The 22,576-nt window shown below is 36.4% G+C and overlaps 2 protein-coding genes across 3 annotated transcripts in view; one reads left to right on the top strand and one right to left on the bottom strand.

Moving 5' to 3' along the window:
* Nucleotides 1-6,463, top strand: part of tmprss3a (transmembrane serine protease 3a) — a 36,460-nt gene extending 29,997 nt beyond the window's left edge. The window contains exons 11-15 of one of the 2 annotated variants that reach the window (XR_012358263.1): nt 1,077-1,246; nt 1,440-1,535; nt 2,543-2,685; nt 3,848-4,017; nt 5,512-6,463. Coding sequence is in view for 1 of the 2 variants with exons in the window: in XM_055214956.2 (XP_055070931.2) it covers nt 1,077-1,246; nt 1,440-1,535; nt 2,543-2,685; nt 3,865-4,017; nt 5,512-5,571 (622 nt within the window). In the remaining variant the exon portion in view is untranslated. The remainder of the gene's footprint in view (nt 1-1,076; nt 1,247-1,439; nt 1,536-2,542; nt 2,686-3,847; nt 4,018-5,511) is intronic. The other variant, XM_055214956.2, reaches the window with a different exon arrangement.
* A 251-nt stretch (nt 6,464-6,714) lies between these two features.
* Nucleotides 6,715-20,985, bottom strand: pknox1.1 (pbx/knotted 1 homeobox 1.1). The gene is made up of 10 exons (XM_073854966.1): nt 20,876-20,985; nt 20,410-20,542; nt 20,084-20,255; nt 19,830-20,000; nt 15,214-15,328; nt 14,085-14,179; nt 13,874-14,002; nt 13,717-13,793; nt 11,806-11,969; nt 6,715-8,103 (listed from the first exon to the last, which is right to left on the bottom strand). The coding sequence occupies exons 1-10, from the start codon at nt 20,925-20,927 to the stop codon at nt 7,913-7,915; spliced, it is 1,299 nt and encodes a 432-aa protein (XP_073711067.1). The 5' UTR covers nt 20,928-20,985; the 3' UTR covers nt 6,715-7,912.
* Nucleotides 20,986-22,576: the final 1,591 nt, after the last annotated feature.

Raw genomic sequence — 22,576 nt, 5'->3', positions numbered from 1 at the left:
GTCCTGGTCAAGACAATCTCCTGAACTCCAAACTGAATGTCAGAATGGGAAAGAAAGGTGAGTTAAGCTTTTTTGAGAATGGCAGGGCGGATGGGCTACAACAGCAGAAGACCACACCGGGTACCACTCATCTCCACTACAAATAGGAAAAAGAGGCTACAATTTCCACACTCACCAAAATTGGACAGTTGAAGACTGAAAAAATGTTTCCTGGTCTGATGAGTCTCGATTTCTGTTGAGAAATTCAGATGGTAGAGTCAGAATTTGGCGAGAAAATAGATCCTTCATGCCTTGTTACCACTGTGCAGGCTGGTGGTGGTGGTGTAATGGTGTGGGGAATGTTTTCTTGGCACACTTTAGGCCCCTTAGTGCCAATTGGGCATCGTTTAAATGCCACGGCCTACCTGAGCATTGTTTCTGACCATCTCCATCCCTTTATGACCACCATGTACCCATCCTCTGATGACTACTTCCAGCAGGATAATGCACCATGTCACAAAGCTTGAATCATTTCAAATTTTTTGAACATAACAATGAGTTCACTGTACTAAAATGGCCCCCACAGTCACCAGATCTCAACCCAATAGAGCATCTTTGGGATGTGGTGGAACGGGAGCTAAAGAATTTCTAAAGAATGCTTTCAGCACCTTGTTGAATCAATGCCACGTAGAATTAAGGCAGTTCTGAAGGCGAAAGGGGGTCAAACACAGTATTTGTATAGTGTTCCTAATAATCCTTTAGGTGAGTATATGTTTAAGTGAAAAATACGTGAAATTTTTAAGTTGAAAATATCAACTATAGTCATTTTTGAAGTTGATCCAACTTTTTACAGCATAGAAAATAAAGGCAGCTCAAACACGAATTTTAGTCTGGGACTAGGATAAGCCCTGTCCGGAAATCCTGGTTTTTATTGATATAAGGACTTCCTACTATTCAAAGAGCCCTAATACATGAAAGAACCTTGCATAATATCGCCTTTGGGATTCAGAATCAACATTGGATTGTGTGTCACGATTTATCTAGTCACAAATCATTCTTCAAAAAGTTCAAAAGATCAAAGTCTGGCTTCTTTCCAGATTCGCCTTTCCTTCGTCTTGGACAGTGTATGTGGGATTGATAGAGCAGCCGTTGAATAAAGCGAATTCCATTGCAGTGGAAAAGATCATCTATCACAGCCGCTACAGACCCAAAGGCTTGGACTATGATATTGCTCTGCTTAAACTGGAGCAGCCTCTCGACTTCAACGGTATCTTCAGCAAAAACAAATGCACTTTCTCAAAGCCGACTTTTAAGTGTAATGGCTGCAGGCAATATACAGTAAATGGAATCATTCTCTATAAATCTTCAGAGTGCTTTTATTGCCATATATGATCTCATGCCCGTTTCACATTAATTGTTATAAAAGGCTAGTTTGGTAAAATGGTGTCTTTTTTCCTGAGGTTTTGTTGAGCCTATCTGCCTACCAAACTTTGGGGAGCAATTTGAGGATGGAAAAATGTGTTGGATCTCCGGATGGGGAGCCACAGAGGATGGCGGTGAGTCTGAAGAAGTTGCTTAGGATGATGAATAAGGGTAACAGTACATTTAAGATATGTTTTATGAGTTTATTTGTTTCCTGGAGCATTGTCATGTTGTAGCAGTTGAGATGGTAACCTATACATTCATACTGTATAGACCCCTTCACAGTTCACGTCACAGGCGGTTCCCACTGCGCATGTCGGGGTCAGAAAAGTCATTACAGCAGATTGAGTTGCGTATTATTCGGTATCGTCAAAAATGCCTACTTGCGTCGTGGGTTTTGAAAATCGCACCAGGTCTGTCGTAAAGTTTTTCTGGATTCCTGCAAAATCTCAAAAACAAAAAATACAACATCTGTGGCTGCAAGCAATTAAACGTGCAGACTGGGACAATGCAAAGATCAAAGAGGCTTGTGTTTGTAGTGCTCACTTCATTTCAGGTAAGTCATAATTTTTCAGCCCTGTTAGATTAAACTAGAAAGCATAAATTCTATGAACAGTTTGACCCCATGCTGCGCGCGCACCCGATAGTCATTCAATGTTTACAAACCTTGAAGGGGTCTATATGACATTGATTAAAAAAAGTTTATTTTTATTTTTCATTATTTTTTATATATAATTTATATACCATTTGAGCTAAAGGTAGTTTATATATAGTCTTTTTACCATCATTTTTCACCAGTCCAGATGATTGTCTGAAATACAGGTTGTGCAGTGGACAAAAGGAAAACAGCATCAGACTGGTTTTCCCCTAGTTTTGAGAGACTAAACAAAGTTTAATTGAAAACAGTCTGACTCAGTTGCGGTAACTTGGGACACAGGAAAAACGGAAGAGGGAAATTCCCTAAATCCGGTTCAAGGCATTTCTTTGATGTTTGATAAAACATTCTGTTGTAGCAGACACAGTTCACACCATGATTAATTCATCCCACTCACTGATTCATGGCCAGATGACTACTGTGCATTGTTGTACTGTGCATTGTTGTACTGTTTTACTAAAACTCATTGTTACCACTGTGATTTAGGTGACGTGAGTGTGTCTATGCATTCAGCACCAGTACCATTAATCTCCATGAAGGCCTGCAGTCAACCAGATGTTTACCAAGGCTACATATCACCAGGCATGATTTGCGCAGGGTACTTAGAAGGTGGCACAGACTCCTGCCAGGTTAATTACTATGAATCTTCAACTACTTGACTTGACTTGACTTTTATCCATGTTGTGGAAATGTGTCTCTGGCTTCACAGTACCACAACACATAAAAAATTTAGGAAAAAATAAAGAAAATCACAACAATCATTTACATTTAAAGGGGACATATCATACAAATACATACATCTGTTTAAAGGTTCTATCAACCTAGAAAATGTGAAAAAGATCAACCCAGTAACTTAGTTTTGGTAAACCATTCTCTGCAAGCACGTAAAAAATAGCTCATTAAAACCTGGCTCTCCTTGTGGTGACAAAAGGGGATATACAGCCCCTTAATCTGCACTATCCAACCATGGCACTGCCATTTAGTGCAGAGATCAGCTCATTTGCATTTTAAAGGACACACCCCAAAAACTGCACATTTTTGCTCATGCCTACAAAGTGGAAATTTTTATGTGCTATATTAAATTATCTATATGATATTTTAAGCTAAAACTTCACATATGTACTCTGGGGACACCAAAGATTTATTTGACATCTTAAAAAAGTCTTGTGAAATGTCCCCCTTTAACTCTTTCACCGCCAGCGTTTTTTTAAAAAAGTTGCTAGCCAGCGCCAGCGTTTATCATGATTTTCACAAAAGTTTAATGCCTTCCAGAAAATGTTCTTCTTTAAATATATAAACATACAATACCAAATGAAAGAACAGACCCTCTGCTTTCAAACAAAAAAAAACGTTTCATCCTACCTTGAGTAGTTCTTTTGACTTCAGCTTTTGAATATGGGTAGGTTTCTGCAAAAACACCACATTTTGAGCAAAAAGCAGAGATAATTCCATTTTTGTGACGGACTTTTCATAGAGATCCTATTCAGAGCGATCTTTAAAACAAACACGAACATGCAGCCGCTTGCCATACTTCCGGTTTTAAAAAGTTGCGGAAGGGCGCCACCTAGTGGATAATAGCGGTATTGCGGAAAGACGTAAATACTCGTCATTGGCGGGGAAGCGTTTTCTCTTGATTGACGAGATACATCTGTATTCTGCTGCTTATGTTTTATGATGTTTCTGTGTTTTCCTGCTGCTGAAACAATTACACAATTGTGAAAAGCGCTATTTAAGTCAAATTGAATTGAAAAATTTAATGGAAATGAAGTATTTCATCATTCAGAGTAATAGTTCTGTGTTGGTGACAGGGTGACAGCGGTGGTCCTCTGGCTTGCGAGGATTCTTCGATTTGGAAATTAGCAGGGGCTACGAGCTGGGGTCAGGGCTGTGCAGAAAAGAACAAACCTGGCGTTTATACTCGCATCACACAATATCTTACCTGGATACGTCTGCAGATGGAGGTGAGGATAGTGATTTTGTGTATTTGTGAACTGAAACGTGATGTTTGTGGTTAGTCAAAGAATAAGATATTACAGTTTTTTTCAACTGCTGCTTACACACAAAATTATAACTTGTCACACAATTTCTAAAACCTGACACTCAAACACCAGAACCACAGACTAACTGCAAACCCATACACTTATTTTTGGCCTTTTACTCAGTTTTCAATTTCATTAAACACTTTTTGCAAAACACAACACAGAATTTTCTATGCAACACACAGAAATCTGACAGGAAGTTTCTTGATTTCCTTTATAAACACAAACAATCAAAATGGCACATTAATTCATCAGTGCCTCACACTAACTCCTCACATGTGCAAACACTTGTTGCTTTACTTAACAACCAAAAATCATGACTTTAGGAGTGGCCTAAAAAATAGGCCAAAGGTCAAGTAATAGATTTTTGGACAATGGATGCCCATGCCATTGTCCATGAATACATTTATGTGGATGAGGTGGGCTTTAATCTCAGTAAAACCAGAAAAAGGGGAAGGAATGTCATTGGAAAACGTGGCGGAAACATTACAATGTGTTCACAAAATGGTTTCCTGCACCATCACGCCACACTTGGCCCCTATAACACTGATCACATTATACAATTTCTGGAAACTATTGATGAAATGCTTGTTCAGGGTCTGCAGAATGAAGGCCATGCAAGATTTGTAAACATCTGGAATAATGTCAGTTTTCATCATGCCCATCAGGTCCAAAACTGGTTTGCTATTCATTCCCATTTTTCTGTTGTCTACCTTCCTCCATATTCACTATTTCTAAATCCTATTGAGGAGTTTTTCTCCACATGGCGCTGGAAAGTTGGATACGCCATACAAGAAAGTTCTTTCCACGGTGTCTGGCAAGAGAGAATATGACATGTAAAGTGGATGAAGTATTGTGGCCGGACCCAGCCCGGAGGAAAGATGGAGCCTAGATACACCCAACCATCTCCACATGCAAGCATACACGTTTGGTTTTACACTACATGCAACAAAACTACATTTTGATGTATATATTTTTTTAACAGTGTGTATAAGACATATTCAAATATAACATTATGGTACAACGCATTTGCTTTTGAAATATGTTTGTGATATTTTGACTGGTGTTTAATTTTGAAAGAGATGTAAGGCATTTAGCATTTTGTGTGTGCAATTCTTGAATTTTTGTGTTAAGTTTTGAAAAAAAGAGGAAAACTTTGAAAAATGTGTGTAAGCAGTTGAAAAAAACTGTAAATTGATGAGCATTGGAATTTAGTGTGGGGTGGGATTTCACAATGATTTTTTATTGTGAAAACAAAAACAGTGAAACACATATCACATGATTTTCATTGTGAAAGAATTGTGAAAGTCATATCATCCCATGATTTTCAGGAGTTTTATCATGTGATAAGTAAAAAAATTGTGCCACCTTGTGGCTGCAATAACTATCAACTAACAATTTTCTCTTTGCTTACAGAGAGAAGAAATGCTAAATCCTACAACTACCAGCTATGATTATTCAAATGACTTTGTATAATTTGTAATTTCACACGAAAAATACGTAACTACGTGATATAATGTATATGGGCCATTTCACCGAATCGGTGTTTCCTCAGGACATTATACCTATAAAAATGCAAGCCAGCTCTTAAAACACATATTATTATTATACTAAGTGCCTTGCATGTTAATCTAACATCAAATTTAAGCTATTTATTTTAAAATATATACTACATAGAACACTAAAAAACACCATTTGCTATCTATCCCTGCTTACTATCTCTATATTTTACCTTTAAATATAAAGCATAAAATTCTTCAGATTTTTTATATATGCATTTCTGTGTGTGTCCATATCCCATCTTTGCATTTAATATTTTTACCATTAAAAAAAGTAATATTTCAGATAAAATTTATTTTATTTATATTCCCAGAATTTTACTCAGTCCAACATGTCCCCCCTCTGAAAATCTAGAAATATTTTACAAGTCACATTTTTAAAGAGGTAATTGCATCATCTGGATCTTCTGAAGGCCACGTGAAGATCAAGTGTTATTTTTTTTCGTTTTCATTTCTGTACATTTTATTATATTGATGATATGACTGTGAATGTCAATCTTAATGTTCTGTCCTGCTACCTATATTATTTCAGTGATGTTATGTTTATTTAAATATACACATTTTTGGTAAATCACTAGAATTTGCTCAGTGTCTTTGTTCTACTGGGACTTAGGACAATGCCAGTATATTTCATGTATTTCAATCCTGTTACCAAAATGCCTCCATACTTAAAGGTGCAGTGTGTAAATTTTAGCGGCATCTAGTGGTGAGGTTGCGAATTGCAACCAACGGCTTAGTCCACTGCTCACCCCTTGCTTTTGAAACACATAGAGAAGCTGTCACCGGACAAAAATGTCATCGTCGGAGACAACTTAGTAAAAAAAATTTCGTTAAGGGATTCAGTAGAAAAATGGCGGCACAAAATTGCATTTCTTTCAAGAGCTCCTTCAAAAAATTACACACTGCAACTTTAAGAAACCATGTTTAAAAAAAATAGTTACCTGAGAAAAAACGTGTTATATTCCGTTTTGAAAAAAAAAGATAAAAAAATGAACTTCCAGCATGCAAATGGCATCAATTTGGTGAAGCGGCTTATATAGAAAAAAAACTGTAAATCATGTTCACTCAAATTGCAAAAGGTTTTATTTGGTGTAAGTAGTCTTATACAGTACTCGCTATTGTTTTAAGTATATTAACCTGCCAAACATTCATCTGATGTGTCATGATTCATTACACCGAGTATAACTGACTTACACTTTAGAGTTTCCATAGACACAAAAATGACAATATGCTTGAAATATGTAATAAATAGGGAGGAAAAACAAACTAGCCACATCCATGCAAAATCTATTTTCAATGATGCAAAATGTTTTAATATGAAATACAACTATACTTTTACAATTCCCAAAAACTGTACTGAAAGTACAATATTTAGGCTTGACCTTAATTTGATCGTACTGTAGACGATTTTTGCTACTTTCCATTCTAAAGCATCCTGTATGTCAGATTAAAAAATATTGTCCTAAACAAAAAACAAAGTCCCCTCTGAAACGAAGAAACATCTTCAGCGTAAGAACAAACATTAAAAACTGGAAGATACTAGAACTCATTATTGAATATAGTCAATGCGTTAGGCTTTCTGTGCTTATTAGCTAAATAGTTTTACAAAAGAATATATAAGGCAGTTTTGTAATGTGTGTGTGTATGTGCGTGTTAAAATCAATTTACATATTAAAAATGGTTTTTAAATCCAACATCTTTACCTTTTTTCTAAAAAATTTAAATCCCCTGAAAGCAGGGCACATAGCTATACTGTTTCTGTACATAAATATTCCTTATAAAACACAAACTAATAAAAAAAGAAAAAACACTTTTTTTACAATGTTCATATATAAAAATAAGAATCTCTTTTGTCCTCAGACTCTGTCAATAATAGTGAACACACCAAAGAAAAACATTAGCATGCAGTGTGAATAAAACCAGCACAAAGACACACTCTCAAATCTTGGCATTCAAATTAGTTATAGAAAACAAACATTTACTAAAGGAGCTTAATAAACTCCTCCGTGTGTTTACTTGCAGTTTTTCGTGTAGTATTTCATACCTAAAAGTGCACTTACCTGCACAGCTATGCAATAAAAACAGGCAACTCCTCACACACGACACCCTTCTGTAACATTGTGCTATCTGTAAACTGTTCATGTGAGTTTGTTTGTATTGTAAAGGCATACAGTACTCAATTTTTTTGTAGTGCACAAGTATCAGCTTGGCTGAAAATCGATATAAGCATGCAGTGTGCGTTCTGCAATCCACGTCGCTTAATCAGTAACATCTAAACCCAATCCAGTCATGTTGGCAGATGACAAATGCGAGTCGTCGTCGTCTTCGCTTTCTTCCGTTTCATCCTCGCTGTTATTTTCCATCAAAACTTGTTGCATGGCAAGAGTTGCACTGTCTGATGAAAGCGCTTGGAAGCCGTCTACGTTCATCCCAACTGTAACCATGCTACCTGCACACAACAACATTTCATTTTTGAGAATTTTTTTACTGAAAAAAAAAAAAAACGCATTTAAAACACATAATACAGACCTGCCAACCTTGGAATTTAATTTTTTTTAGTAGAAACTTACTGCAGCGGTGCGAGATCAGGCACATTTGCTGATGAATATTGATTACGTTCACATGCTCATTCATCAACTTAATACTAAGCACATAGTTCCCACTCACCACCATATCTAATTATTCAACATACAAGTAGACCATGAAGAACTATGAAGAAATTGCAAGTTATATCCTTTGTGACATTTAACATTATAACTAACAGGAAAAAAACTGGCTTTTGTGTCTTTAAAACAGGCATTAGACATTATAAATAACTAAAAACTGTTCTGTCCCTTTGACCAATATTTTTTCACTTTAGGCTATATTGTTTTGATATAGGCTAGGTCTGGGTCAAATATTAAAACAAGCTGGAACAAATATTTCCTTCAGATAAGCAGGATCATTGGGTTTGAGCTATCACGTTAGGATATTTGTACTTGCTTTATTTTTTCAGAAGTTTGCAGCAGGGCTTTTGACATGAAGCTGTACTGGGGCCAAGGGCGAATTGGCCTTCCGGCAAATGCAAGAGGGGCCAGACCATTTTTTTAATGTGGGCCGGTGAGATTTTTTATATATATACCCGATCAGAGCTTATGCGGATGCAGGGGCGAACTGGTCATATGGAGCAATGTGGGCCAGTTTGCTGTTATGCACGCAAGTTATAGAGAAATAATAATAACGATTACAATACTGTGTGTTTTATTTGAACCCACTTTGCTGCTGTCATCGCTGTCTCCTTCAAAACACACACAGTCGCCGACTCGTTTTGCCATCTGGAATACCGTACATTTTCCCGGTGGGCAGTCCCGAGTCCGACACTTTTTTAATCTATATATTATTATTTCTGACAGGCCCATAAATCCAGACAGTTGATCAGCGGGCCGATTGACATTGGGCTGGCCCAATCACATTGTTAAGCACCAACCCCTTTCACTTTGGTCCTACCGGCGTAATGCATCCCTTGACACACACTCTGCGGCCCAAAGGTTATTTTCTTCACTAACGTAGTTACAGCGTTAAAATGTTGACAAATCAAAATGAAAGGCGGCGGGAGTCTCTGTTTAGTAAGTTTGAGCGTTTGTATTGTGCTTAACACATGAATGCATATTGTTTCAAAACTGCATTACAGAAAATGCATCCTTATATTAAAAAATACAGACAGTTAGCAAATCCAAAGATGCTTAACTTTAAAGACAAAAATCTTTAAAAATCTTATTAAAGCTACTACGGTTTTTAGTTTTATTTTATGTTTTTGTTTTTTTTTAGTACGTTTTATTTGTTCTCTTTTGTTTAGACCAAAAAGAAAGAAAATGTGTGCGTTATTGAACGAGGGGCCGGTCTGGTCCAAAATGCCAGGGGCGATTTTTTGTCCCAGTCCGCCCATGACTGGGGCACAGGCCTCCCACTACTTTTTCTTTAACATACCTAACATAAACATTATTTATATGTTTTAAGGCATAAGCAGATTTGCATTCTACAGGACTGATGATAATGAGTATTTTACCAGAATTTATAATAACAATACTTGGCTGCTACTAAAATAAATAGCATATCTGCATGTTGTTTATGCAAACCGTTTATTTACCGTACTTTCCGGACTATAAGGCGCACCGGAATATAAGCCGCATCATTGAAAAATGCGTCATTAAGATGAAATAACATATATAAGTCACAGTGGACTATACGTCGCGTTTATTTAGAAAATTATTTCACAAAATCACTATAGTCACTATACTGGGATGTTAGGACCCACACAGACTATAGGGTGAGCACCCCCTGGTGGTCTCACTAACACCTCTACCAGTAGCAGACAGAACAGCAGGCTGAATAGATGTCTGTATGTTAAAGTAATATTATCAGTTATTTAAACAATAAACCTAGCATACAGAACTTACCTGGAAGGATGAATAGGTTAAATTAAAGGACTATTCCATTTTCTTCAAAGAAAAATCCAGATAATTTACTCACCGCCATGTCATCCAAAATGTTGATGTCTTTCTTTGTTCAGTGGAGAAGAAATTATGTTTTTGAGGAAAACATTGCAGGATTTTTCTCATTTTAATGGACTTTAATAGAGCCCAACATTTAATACTTAACTCAACACTTAACAGTTTTTTTCAACAGAGTTTCAAATGACTATAAACGATCCCAAACAAGGCATAAGAGTCTTATCTAGCGAAATGATTGCATTTTTGACAGGAAAAGTGAAAAATGTGTACTTTTACACCACAACTTTTCGTCTAGGTCCGGTCCAGCGCGGCCTAGCGTAAATGCGTAGTGACGTAGGGAGGTCACGTGTTACATATATAAAACGCACATTTGCGGACCATTTTAAACAATAAACTGACACAAAGACATTAATTAGTATCAGTTGACATACAACAACGTAGGAATGGTCCTCTTTCAACACACTTGTAAACACTGGGGCGGAGTTTTGCGTTCGTCTTCTGTGACCTCTTGACGTCATGGCGTATTGCGTGGGGTCGCGCTGGCGCATCACGACCGGATCTGGACGAGAAGTTGTGGTTTAAAAGTGGATATTTTTTATTTTTCTTGTCAAAAATGAAAATCGTTTCGCTAGATAAGACCCTTATGCCTCGTTTGGGATCGTTTAGGGTCCTTTGAAACTCAGTTGAAAAAAACTGTTAAGTGTTGAGTTAAGTATTAAATGTTGGGCTCTATTAAAGTCCATTAAAATGAGAAAAATCCTGCAATGTTTTCCTCAAAAAACATAATTTCTTCTCAACTGAACAAAGAAAGACATTAACATTTTGGATGACATGGTGGTGAGAAAATTATCTGGATTTTTCTTTTAAGAAAATGGAATATTCCTTTAACCGAACAAGCAAACTAGTGTGAAGTTTGCATACTCGTCATTCCACATTACAGAATCCATTGAATTACATCAGGGATGGGCAACTTTGGTCCTGGAGGGCCGGTGTCCTGCAGAGTTTAGCTCCAACTTGCCTCAGCACACCTGCCTAAAAGTTTCTAGTATGCCTAGTAAGACTTTAATTGGCTGATTCAGGTGTGTTCAATTATGGTTGGAGCTAAACTCTGCGGGACACCGGTCCTCCAGGACCGAAGTTGCCCATCCCTGATTTACATAAATACAGAAGCAGCATATGGCGGACTCTCATCTCATGGCTGTAGACGGTAGACGGTAATGTTGCCCCGGCAAAATCGTCTGGTGACTCCCCTGCGCTTGCTTAACGTTACTGACCGTCATGTAAGTTGTTTTAATGTCCTTCCACGCATGCGTGAATTCAATGATGTGGCAAGTTTAAGTTATTAATTATTAAATCGATCCTCTGAGTTACGGATCGATCTTTAGAAATTAATATGAAAATCTGTGAATTGATTTTTTCAACACAGCCCTAGTAGTGTCCTAAAGTAGATCTAGAGAACTAAACAATAATTTAATATCTATCAAAACAGAATAGTAGGCTACACATACATGTGTTGATTTTCTCAGCACTAATGCAATTAGCATAGTTTAATGTCTAAATGCGCATTTGCTACCAAAATGCATAAAGGTTAGCAGGTCTGCATAATACCAAATGACAAAGGACATTCTTGATTTATGGCAGAAGATATTTTGAGGTAATACCATCTGGCATTGTGAGCTCTTGCTGGGATCCAGTAGAGACGATGGAGTCAGACCAGAAGCGATGTAGTGGGCGGCTCTGAGCGGTTTTCTTCTTAGCTTTGGTTGTCTCTGAGGAGCTGGCATCCAACATTGGCTGCAAGATCCTTCTACGAGCATTGATGAACCTGAAGCATAGACCCATTTGACATCATAAATACAGAAACATAAGGAACACAAAGAGCTGGCTATGTAATGCCTTTTAAACCATTCACCTATAGGGTTTCTATGATGCTTAGGATGCCTTCGGTAGCTAAGCATTACACAACTGTAATCATGATGGTTTTAGTTTACCATCATTTATCTAAGGCTATGTTTACATGAATGCGTTTATCCTTTAAAACGCCTTACTTTTGCTACGTTTACGCCTTTCATCTACACTACATCACCGTTTTCGACCCTCATAAACGGATTCGTTCGCAAACGCTGCAGACCCTGTTTTAGTTTGAGAACTCAGACGTTGCTCTGAGTGTAAATGAACGTAGACGGAGTCTTATGTAAACAAACAGCTGATAACGTGACAGCGCATCATTTTCAAAGTAAAAATTTTTTATTCAGGTAAATGGAGGTTTGCAACGGAGGTTTTGCAAAAAATAGTAAACATCTAACAACCAGCTATTATAAACGCTATATCGGATTGTTTTAACATGTATCCTTATAGATAATGTCTGTTTTATATTTATGTTTGAGTATTGTTGGGTTTAAATATTGTTGTAATGTGTTTATGTTTTGTTTAAATTTAGTTAACTTATTACGAAAGATAGACTGTAATTTTAAACGTCATATAGGGCGTGTAAAGGCTAATATGAAGGGAGAATTGTAATGGGTCAGACATTATTTTTGAGTTTAATTTAAGTTTTGTTTTCTACTTTAAAATGAATTTCGTTTCAGATAATTTGTCTCTTATTTTTAATCAATGTTTTGTTGATACGTTTTGTGAATATAAATTAATAAAAACAATAAACTCAACGTCATTAATATTTAATGCTTGTTTAGCCGCTTGCGCTTTTAGCTATTTCTGTGTTGCTAGCGGAGGACGTGCACGGACCTCGCACACTTTTAAAAATTAATGCAATAAGCATTTCTGTAGGCCAAAGCAATACTTCACCTCTTACTATGTTTGATTGAAGTTTGCATTTGCTGAAATTTATTTTTGCTTCAAGTTCGTTTAGTACTGTTCACTTGAATGCTTTCTTTTTAAATCATAAAGACCTTTCTGTTTAGAAAAAAAAATAAAAATTAACCTATTAATCATATTATTAATATGTTTTAGGGGGGAGCTAGAACAGTATAAGACTTTCCCAAACACATTTTTATATGTTCAAAAATAGTGTCTGTTGTAGTTGCCAGCAAAGGACCCAGGTATGAATTTTTGTCAATATCACACACACCAAGGCTGCATAAATGTGCAAAGGTAAGCTATTATTAGAGTATTAAGTTATTTTACACTTTTATGCGCATGCCCAGTTACGTGATTGGTCATGTTTCATGCGTTTATGGTGGTTTATAGTGTGGATGAAGATTCTTTTTGAAATGCCAGTATAAACAAGGATCGTTTTCATTTTAAAATGCTGTTTTAAAACGCAAATGCTCTAATATAAACAGGACCTAAATCAGCACTTCTCAAAGTCCAGACTCTCGACTTAGCGGGAATTCAATCCGAACTTTCCTCCACTTTGTAGTTCACATGCACTAATTGATCTAAACTTGTTATATAAAGTTGATTTCTTAAAGTTATAAGCATGTTTATTAAAAAAGTATTTTGTAATAACCAATGGTTCTGGACCTTTGACATTTAAAAGTCCATTTTAAATGATCATCAATGTAAACTTTTGAGAACTCCCACTAAATTGTGTAATTGTCAGATTGACTTACCAATTATTGACTTGGAGTAAAGTCAAGTTAGTTTGAGTCGCGATCTGTTTCTTCTCTTCTTCAGTAGGATAAGGATGCTAGATAGATGAAGAAATTGAGTGTTAATACATTTATACCGGCTAACAAAAAACATTTCACTTAAATTGAGATTCCTCACTGCAATATGCTGGAAAAGCCAGGAGCGCATGACATTGGTGGCTTGTTTGGGAAGAACACCGCGTTTGTTTTTAGGCGAGCTGTCATCTGCACCAAAGAAACTCAAGTCCTGACTGAGCTGAAGTTGGAGCTGTCAAGAATGAACACAGTTTGAGTGAGTTTGGTTGTGATCTGTATGTAAACGGGTTACCTGTAGTCTGTGTAAAGCAAACCTGTGAGTTCTGAATATGTATTCCAGGTGAGATGGCTTGTGTCACAACTTGCCCCTGTGGTGTGACTACAGTCACTGGATGATATACTGTGTTACCTGCGCACAAAGAGGATATTATCAGTGAGAGAACCTCGGCAACCAGTTAAGATGTTAAAAATGGATTTAAAAGAAATGTTCACACAAAAATGAATGAATTACCCTCATGTCATTTGAACCGACAATGTCTGTCTTTCTTCTTCAGAAACCAAATGTAGATTTTTTAAAGTGCTTTTTGTTACTATGGGAGTGGACAGTGAGAAAGGCAATCACCATCCATTACCATAGTAACCAGAAAAACCCTTCTAGCTTTAAAGGGACACTCATTTTATTTAATAATCTCATTTTCCAGCTCCCCTAGAGGAAAACATTTGATTTTTACCATTTTGGAATCTATTCAGCTGATCTCTGGGTCTGGCACTACCACTTTTAGCATAGCTTAGCATAATCCATTGAATCTGATTAGACCATTAGCATCATGCTAAACAATAACCAAAGAGTTTAGATATTTTTTCTATTTAAAACTCGACTCTTCTGTAGTTATATCATGTACTAAGACCGATGGAAAATTTAAAGTTGCGATTTTCCAAGCAATGATATTACGTAGTGCCCGAAAATTGTCCCGTTATTGAAAGTTACTAACTGGACTATTTTCGGCTGCTGCATAATATCATTGCGCCTCCTGCAGCCAGTCGGTCCTAGTACACAATGTAATTACAGAAGAGTCAAGTTTTAAATAGGAAATATTTGGTTATTTTTAGCGCGATGCTAATGGTCTAATCAGATTCAATGGATTATGCTAAGCTATGCTAAAAGTGGTACCGCCAGAGTTAAAAGTTAAAAGGACTTTAAAGTGTTAAAAATTAATAATTCTACCTGACTTGTGTCATATATTTTAAGTGTCCTGAAGACATTAACTCCTCTACTTTCTTCTTGTGGTTATTTCAGCTGTCAAAACCCCCCAAAACAACACTCTGTGTTTGGGTTCTGAAGAACAAAGGAAGACGATAGGGATCAAACGACATGAGGGTGAATAAATAATAACAAAGTTTTTAAAGTTTTTGGGTGAACTATCTCTTTAATGTGTAATGTACCTGTAACCACTTGTGATGGATTGACTGTTGCCATGGTAACACTGCCCTGTTGAAGGCCTGATGTAGGCACCACAATGCCCTGAGGGCTGAGGGCGGCCGAGAAAGAGCTGGACATCTGCAAAAACAAACAAAATCTCCTTAATGTAGAACAGTCTCTGTGGTTTAAAGGTGCAGATGTGGTTTAAAGTGTAACTTTTAGAAGGATCTTTTGATAGTGGTGTATAAAGACTTTACATAATGAACTGTATTGTTTTTATCACCTTAGAATGAGCCGTTTTTATCTACATACGCAGCGGGTCTCCTTACATGGAAGTAGCGGTCATGTTTCTACAGTGGCCCTTAACCAGAGGTGTCCAATCCTGCTCCTGGAGGGCCAGTGTCCTGCAGAGTTAAGCTGAAACTTCACTCAACACACCTGCCTGAAAGTTACTAGTCTGCCTAGTAAGACCTTGATAGCTGGATCAGGGGTGTTTGATTAGGGTTGAAGCAAAACTCTGCAGAGACACTGGCCCTCCAGGAGTAGGATTGGACACACCTAAAAGGACAAACTGTTTTATAAAGCACTTTGTAATTAATTACGTAGTCTCAGACGATGACGTGTTTGTCCTGTGCCAGCTACCAAAGCTTCTCTATGCGTTTAAAAAGGGATGCGTGGACTAAGTGGTTGGATGCAATTCTCAATCTCACCGCTAGATGCTGCTAAATACCTACACACAGCAACTTTTATGTTTTCTGTAAAGTACTTTTGCACTTTGTTAAAAGCGCTATAAAACAAAGTTATAAGTGCATAAAGTTATATATAACACTTTTGTGTCATTACAAAAGACATTAACAGTACAAAAAGGATTCAAATGCTGAATTTTGTTTAAATACCAGTATGCTTTAAACTAGGCAAGCAAAGAATGTGATTTGAGCAAATGAGGCTTTGTCACATATGGAATTGCTAAAAGATATTTTGAGCTGATTGTAACCATTGACTTTCATAGTAATAAAAACAAATACAATGGAATTTAATGGGTACCGTCAACTGTGTGCTTACCATCATTTATCAAAATATCTTCTTCATCAGAAAAAAGAAATTCATACAGATTTAGAACATGAGGACGGGAAAATTACAGAATTATCTTTTTTTGGGTGGTTTATTCCTGTAATACATAGTTTGACATTTTTAGTTCATTTAAATATAATGGCATCCACACTGTTGAGGGTAAAATAAAATGTGTAAACTTGGTGACTGCATTGGAAAAATAACCAAAAATGGCATGTGCATAATAATTTGCAACATGGTGTAATATAGTTACAGTTAACATTATCATTAAAGTGTGAATAGACTTTTACAATTACACATGCTGTTTAATTGACACGGTAGGGGTGGCCTCGAATAGTCAAAGATTCGATGCATTGATAGAAGAAGCCCGATTCGACTACCAATCTCACAGTCGAATCGTCGCAGATGTGTTATGAAATGAGGATCATTCAATTTTGGCCGTATATGGGTGCACATTATCTGATTTCACATTTAACAGCATTCTCTCAATATATTAATATACAGCAGATTATGATAATGCTATGCAAATAATATGTGAAGTAGCAGCTTTTAATAAATATTTTTTAAATGCATTAATAAATCTGTAAAACCCATGACAGGGCTACACGTCCATATGGGAAGAGGTTTACTGCATTTAAAAAGACAAAGCTGGCAATTCTGGCTATACTTTCGTTATTTTTAGGGGTGTCCTCGACTAAGGATTTACATATTTGAATCAGAATTGTCGAATCTTTCCATAGTCGACCGATAGTCGAATCATATCTATGTTTGTCTGCATGGGTTGGAAGGGGGCCAGACCAGGTACAAATTGGTAACTTTTATTTTCTTTCACAAGCAGCACACATAAACAACTTTCTGTTAAAGTGACCAAAACTGTCTTTCAGAGATGAACGAAGACAAAACTGACGATGCATTTATATATTTATTTTTTAAGGTAAAATATATAAGGCAACATTTGTTTATTTATTCCTCATAACATTTTAAAGCCACGATCTACAGAACATCACACAAAAATGCATTTTGATACTTAAACCTAAAAAAAATAACAAAGGTGATTCTGCCTTTGAAACCCCGGCTACAATTCAGTGTTTTTATTTAATTTGGAGATATAGCGCGTCAAAGCAGTCATGACAAAAAAACCCCGACAAATGAGAAATGACAAATAATTTGTGATTGTGACTGTAAATGATAAAAACTAATTTACAATTCATTAAACGTTAATTTATAACATGAAAAATCAATTAATGATTTTATAGACACTACGCGTTATTATTTAGCACAGAAATACCTGCTTGCTTGCTATGACTTTGATCACCTCTGTATTCACTTTAGATACAGAAAGACCGGATGATATTATTTATTTCAGGAATCTCTTTGCTATCATTTAAAAGTGAACACCAACCATAATATTAAATCACAAGAAAGACATTCGTGTCAGGCAGAAATAGGTTCGGTGCACTGCAGATAGTTTCCGTTTCATCACCGAAATTTAAAAAAAAACGGCTTACCTGTTTTGTAGTTTAACTTTTGACAAGATAACCAAAATGTATGATAAATACATTTTAAAAACTTATACCCGTCAAAAAACATCCGTTTTTTAATGTTTAGTTTGATGAACTCCTAAATATGAGACGCAGAGCGCTGTAACGAGCACCTAGCCCGTTCGGCTAAATTACATGCGCAAGCATGGCCAGCACGCAATAGCGCAACATTGATACAACGAAAAGCAATCCAAAATTTACAGACTTAAATTAGATCAGAATTTACGTTTATAATAGATACATTTTTTAAATAAAATAAGGTCAGAAGTAACAAAGTGCAGAACAAATATGCAAAATGCCTCAAGTGCACAGAAACAAAACACAAGCCAAATAGTTAAATCAGACAACCCAGAGTGATTTATAAATACAATAAAAAAATTATTAAAAGAATAGAAAAGTATAGCCATAATATAATTGCCAGCTTTGTCTTTTAAATGTAGAACAAAGAGGCAATGGTTAATTAACGAAGAAACCTCCGTGTAGCCCGGTCACAGGGGATGTTGGATTTATTAACGCATTTTAAAAATATTTATTGAAAGCTGTTACTTCACATATTATTTGCAGCATTATCATAATATGCTGTATATTAATATATTGTGAGAAAGCTGTTATATGTGAAATCAGATAATGTGTGCACCCATATACGGCCAAAATTGAATGATCCTCATTTCATAACACATCTGCGACGATTCGACTGTGAGATTGGTAGTCGAATCAGGCTTCTCCTATCGATGCATCGAATCTTCGACTATTCGGGGTCACCCCTAGTTATTTTTATAATTTCTTTATTTTATGTTATTTTATTTTATTTTATTTATAAATCACTTGGGTTATCTGATTTAACTATTTGGCTTGTGTCTTGTTTCGGTGCACTTCAGGCATTTTGCACATATTTGTTCTGCACCTTGTTACTTCTGACCTTATTTTATTTAAATTATTTATTTATTATAAATTAGATCAAAATTGATGTTTAAGTAAGTACATTTTGAATTGCTTTTAGTTGAATCAGTGTAATGCTGGTGCATGCAATTTAGCCGAATGCGCTAGGTGCTCTCTGCGTGTCAAATTTAGGATCTTATTTAGGAGTTCATCAAACTAAAAGTCTGACAGGTTTAAGTTTAAAATGTATTTAAAGATGCAATTTGTATTATCTGCGCCGCTAGATGGCGCCAGATCAAACAATAACAATGATGTTGTTTACTGACGCTCTGAAGCAGCGTGGAATTATGGGATTTGTAGTCTTTAACTCAACCGCTGATGGGCATCAATCAGACGCGAACGAGAAATCACGTTGACGGATAAGGTAATCAAGTCTTATAAATGTTGCGTTTGATGACATCATTTATGTCATTATGTAAGTTTATATGTAATGTTCAAAACGAAATTTTTAGTCATAGATGTTACAGTATTAGTCCAAATTCGATGGTTAACACAGCACAGAATTAAGTTTTCAACTTACAATCTACAATGATTTTTCACATAATGTATTGACAGTACAAATCTTATTGTGAAGTGTCTTAAAATGTCATCAGTTGTCGTTTTTTTTTGTCATTACAGCTTTGACGCACTAAATCGTAAAATTAAATAAAATCTTTTTTTGAAAGGTTTTCCAGAGGATTATTTTTTAGGTTTAGTTATTAAAATGTTTTTGTAATATCTTTGTGTGATGTTCTGTAGATTGTGACTTTAAAATGTTGATAAATGATGAGGAATCATAAATGCATCGTCAGTTTTGTCTTTGTTCATCACTCGAAAGACAGTTTTGGTTACTTTATCAGAAAGTTGTTTATGTGTGCTGCTTGTGAAAGAAAATAAAAGTTACCCATTTGTACCTGGTCTGGCCCCCTCCCAACCCATGCACACACACATATATGATTCGACTATCAGTCGACTATAGAAAGATTAGACAATTCTGATTCGAATATGTAAATCCTTAATCGACGACACCCCTATGACACGGCAAAACACAAAGGAACGCCAAAATAAACTCTAATCATGAAATGTGCAAAAGCGGTACAAGTATCTACCTGGTCGTGGACTGGAGAGTACGGGCTGTCCGAGTCTCCACTCAGCAGCGTCTCGCTGTTCATCTTGGTCTTGAGGCAGGAAATGTAACGACTGCAGAAGTCCTTGCACAGATCACTGACTTTCTCCAGCTCTAACAGATGAATCCTCAGCACCTGGATGGCCTTGACCATCTAAGAACATAAAAACACACCAATGTCAGTAACGATGCTAGAAATGAAGCAAAACTTTGAAGCAGCATCTGGGCTACTCATACCAAGTTATCAAGGTCAGAATCTTCACTGAAAAAGGCCTTGCCCTCTTTCTCTTGACTGTGTACAAAGTTTTGAATGTCCACATCAAAACTGGCAGAAGATACAGCGTCTGCACCCTGAGTGGACTGCTCACACTTCTCAAACAGCAGAGCCAGAAGAGGGAAAAGTGGATGTCTGGGATTTGAAAACAACCATGTTTGTTCAAAAACATCTTACACATCTAACACCAAAGATCTTGTATAATACGTAATTCAATAAACCTGTCATTATAAAGTATAAAAGGTAAGATTTTATCTAGCTTTTGAGTAAATGACAACAATCATGTTACCTATAAATAGAGGATTTGTCAGCATCCATTTGTGTCTGCTGTTCAGAAGATGCAGGGGTGTTTGATGTTCCCATGTTTCCATTGGCAAAGCCCTTTTCAGGGTCACTGTCCAAATGCTCCATTACCTGCATCTAATCCAGTGATGGGAGTGTCAACATCAAATGCTACTTTTATGTCAAGATCAAAAAAGTTTGAGATAAAGAAGGCAAAACACAAACATTACAGGAAAATCTTACATTACAAAAGAAAATAAGTTTTAACATCAAACCAATCTATAAAAACACTGCTGCAAGTGCAAAGGACAAATCAATAATAAATAAGCCTAAATAATAATAATTTCTTTATTTTTACTGATTCCAATTATTTATTTGATTGTCTGACTAAAGCAGTGTCCTTACGCTTAGCTAAGAGTCTACTGATAAAGAGTTGTTAGTAGTTGTTAAACTTGAATATATCATGCCCATCTGCTGGTCTCCCTCTTGATATTGCTCTATAGACACAGAATGGGCAGCCATCATATTCAAAGTGGCCACTGCCAACACTGGGGCATTATATGGGCAGGCAGAAGGAAGTGACCTGAGAATAACAGCACACAAACTTATTAAATAAAACATATTACGAAAATATCTTTAGTGGTTAAAGGGGTCATATCGTGAAAATGTTAGCATTGCCACTTTGTAGGTGTGAGCAAAAATAGGTCATTGAAATTTGGCTTTCTTTATGATGTCATAAGGATATCTTATTAGAATAATCCCGCCCCCTTAATGTACACTATCCAACCACAGCACTGCTATTTAGTGCAGAGAGAAAGAAAGAGAGAAAAAATAATTCACAGCACAATTGAGTTTGAATTGCATCAAACCACCATCATTGTGATTAGTGTTTGCACTTCATCAGCTCATTTGCATTTTAAAAGACACACCCAAAACAACACATCTTTGCTCAAACCTACAAAGTGGCAATGCTAACATTTTCACGATATGACCCCTTTAAAGGATTAGCTTACCTAAAAAATTTTAATGTCACCATTATAGACTACTCATAGAATAAAACTGAATGAAGACTGGGGCTGTCAAGCTCAAAACAGCAAAAAATACCATTAGTGTCCCACCACAGGACCAAGTCCAGGGTTAACTTCAAATTTAAGGACCTTTCAAGGAGTTTCTAGGTCTATTACCCTCAAATTCAAGGACTAAATGTGGGGACACATTTCAAGTGAGAGCCAAATTACATCGTGTTACCTTTTAAGATACATTGTTACAGTTCCCTTTCGAGGTAACTCGCGCTGTGTCACTGTGGTGACACTTTGGGGACGCTTCCAGGGGTAAGTCCGTCCGAATGTGTATATTAAATTCAACCAATGGTGGGGCTTAACGACAAAGACAGGGTGACGAAGCATTTAAAGCGTACAGTTTAGAACGTGTGCTTAAATAGTCTAGAATTTTTATGATATTATCCTACACTACACAGGGAATAAAATTGATTTTTTTCCAGAAAACTTCTTGCATAAAATAAGCACTTTCAATGACCTGTATCTATGTATGTATATTTTCAAAAACTTCCCATGGCCTTGAATTATTTCCCCCAGATTCACAAACTTTCAAGGATTTCAAGGACTCGTGGGAACCCTGCAAGTCTTCTTAAGCAGGGGTTTTCAAACTGGGATCCAGGGGCCTCCAGAAGGTTTTAAGGGGTCCCCAGAAAATTTCAGGTAGGGAAAGACAATGAAATATTTGTAAAAAAGATCTACCAACCTTTTTTTTCTGTTTCATTTCTAGGTGTTCATATTTATTTCAAAGTATTTATCACTGACTTTTTGCTACCAGAATTGTTTGTACTTCTAGTTTTTTGTTACTATAAAGTTCCTTTCGTATCACCCCCACTAGGGTTTGTAAGGCAGGCTTCTTAGTAAAGCTGCAAGGAACAAGAGTTTTTGTGATTGTACTTGAACTTGAAATGTTTCTCATCAGGTTTACACATTCAACCTTACTCTAACTGTAGCCAAATATTTAAGTTTGATAAAACAATACGTTGTCTTTATAAAAACCACACTATTTATTAGGGGTGTAACAACAATACATCGATATGGATCGATACATCGATTTTATTTCTAACGATCCTATGCATCGATGCCACACGCAAGAAATCGATTTAAGGTAGTTTTATT

The sequence above is a fragment of the Misgurnus anguillicaudatus genome, chromosome 17 (genome assembly GCF_027580225.2).
Source record: "Misgurnus anguillicaudatus chromosome 17, ASM2758022v2, whole genome shotgun sequence".
In the NCBI taxonomy this organism is placed as follows: domain Eukaryota; kingdom Metazoa; phylum Chordata; class Actinopteri; order Cypriniformes; family Cobitidae; genus Misgurnus; species Misgurnus anguillicaudatus.
This window is presented reverse-complemented; position numbering and strand designations above follow the sequence as displayed.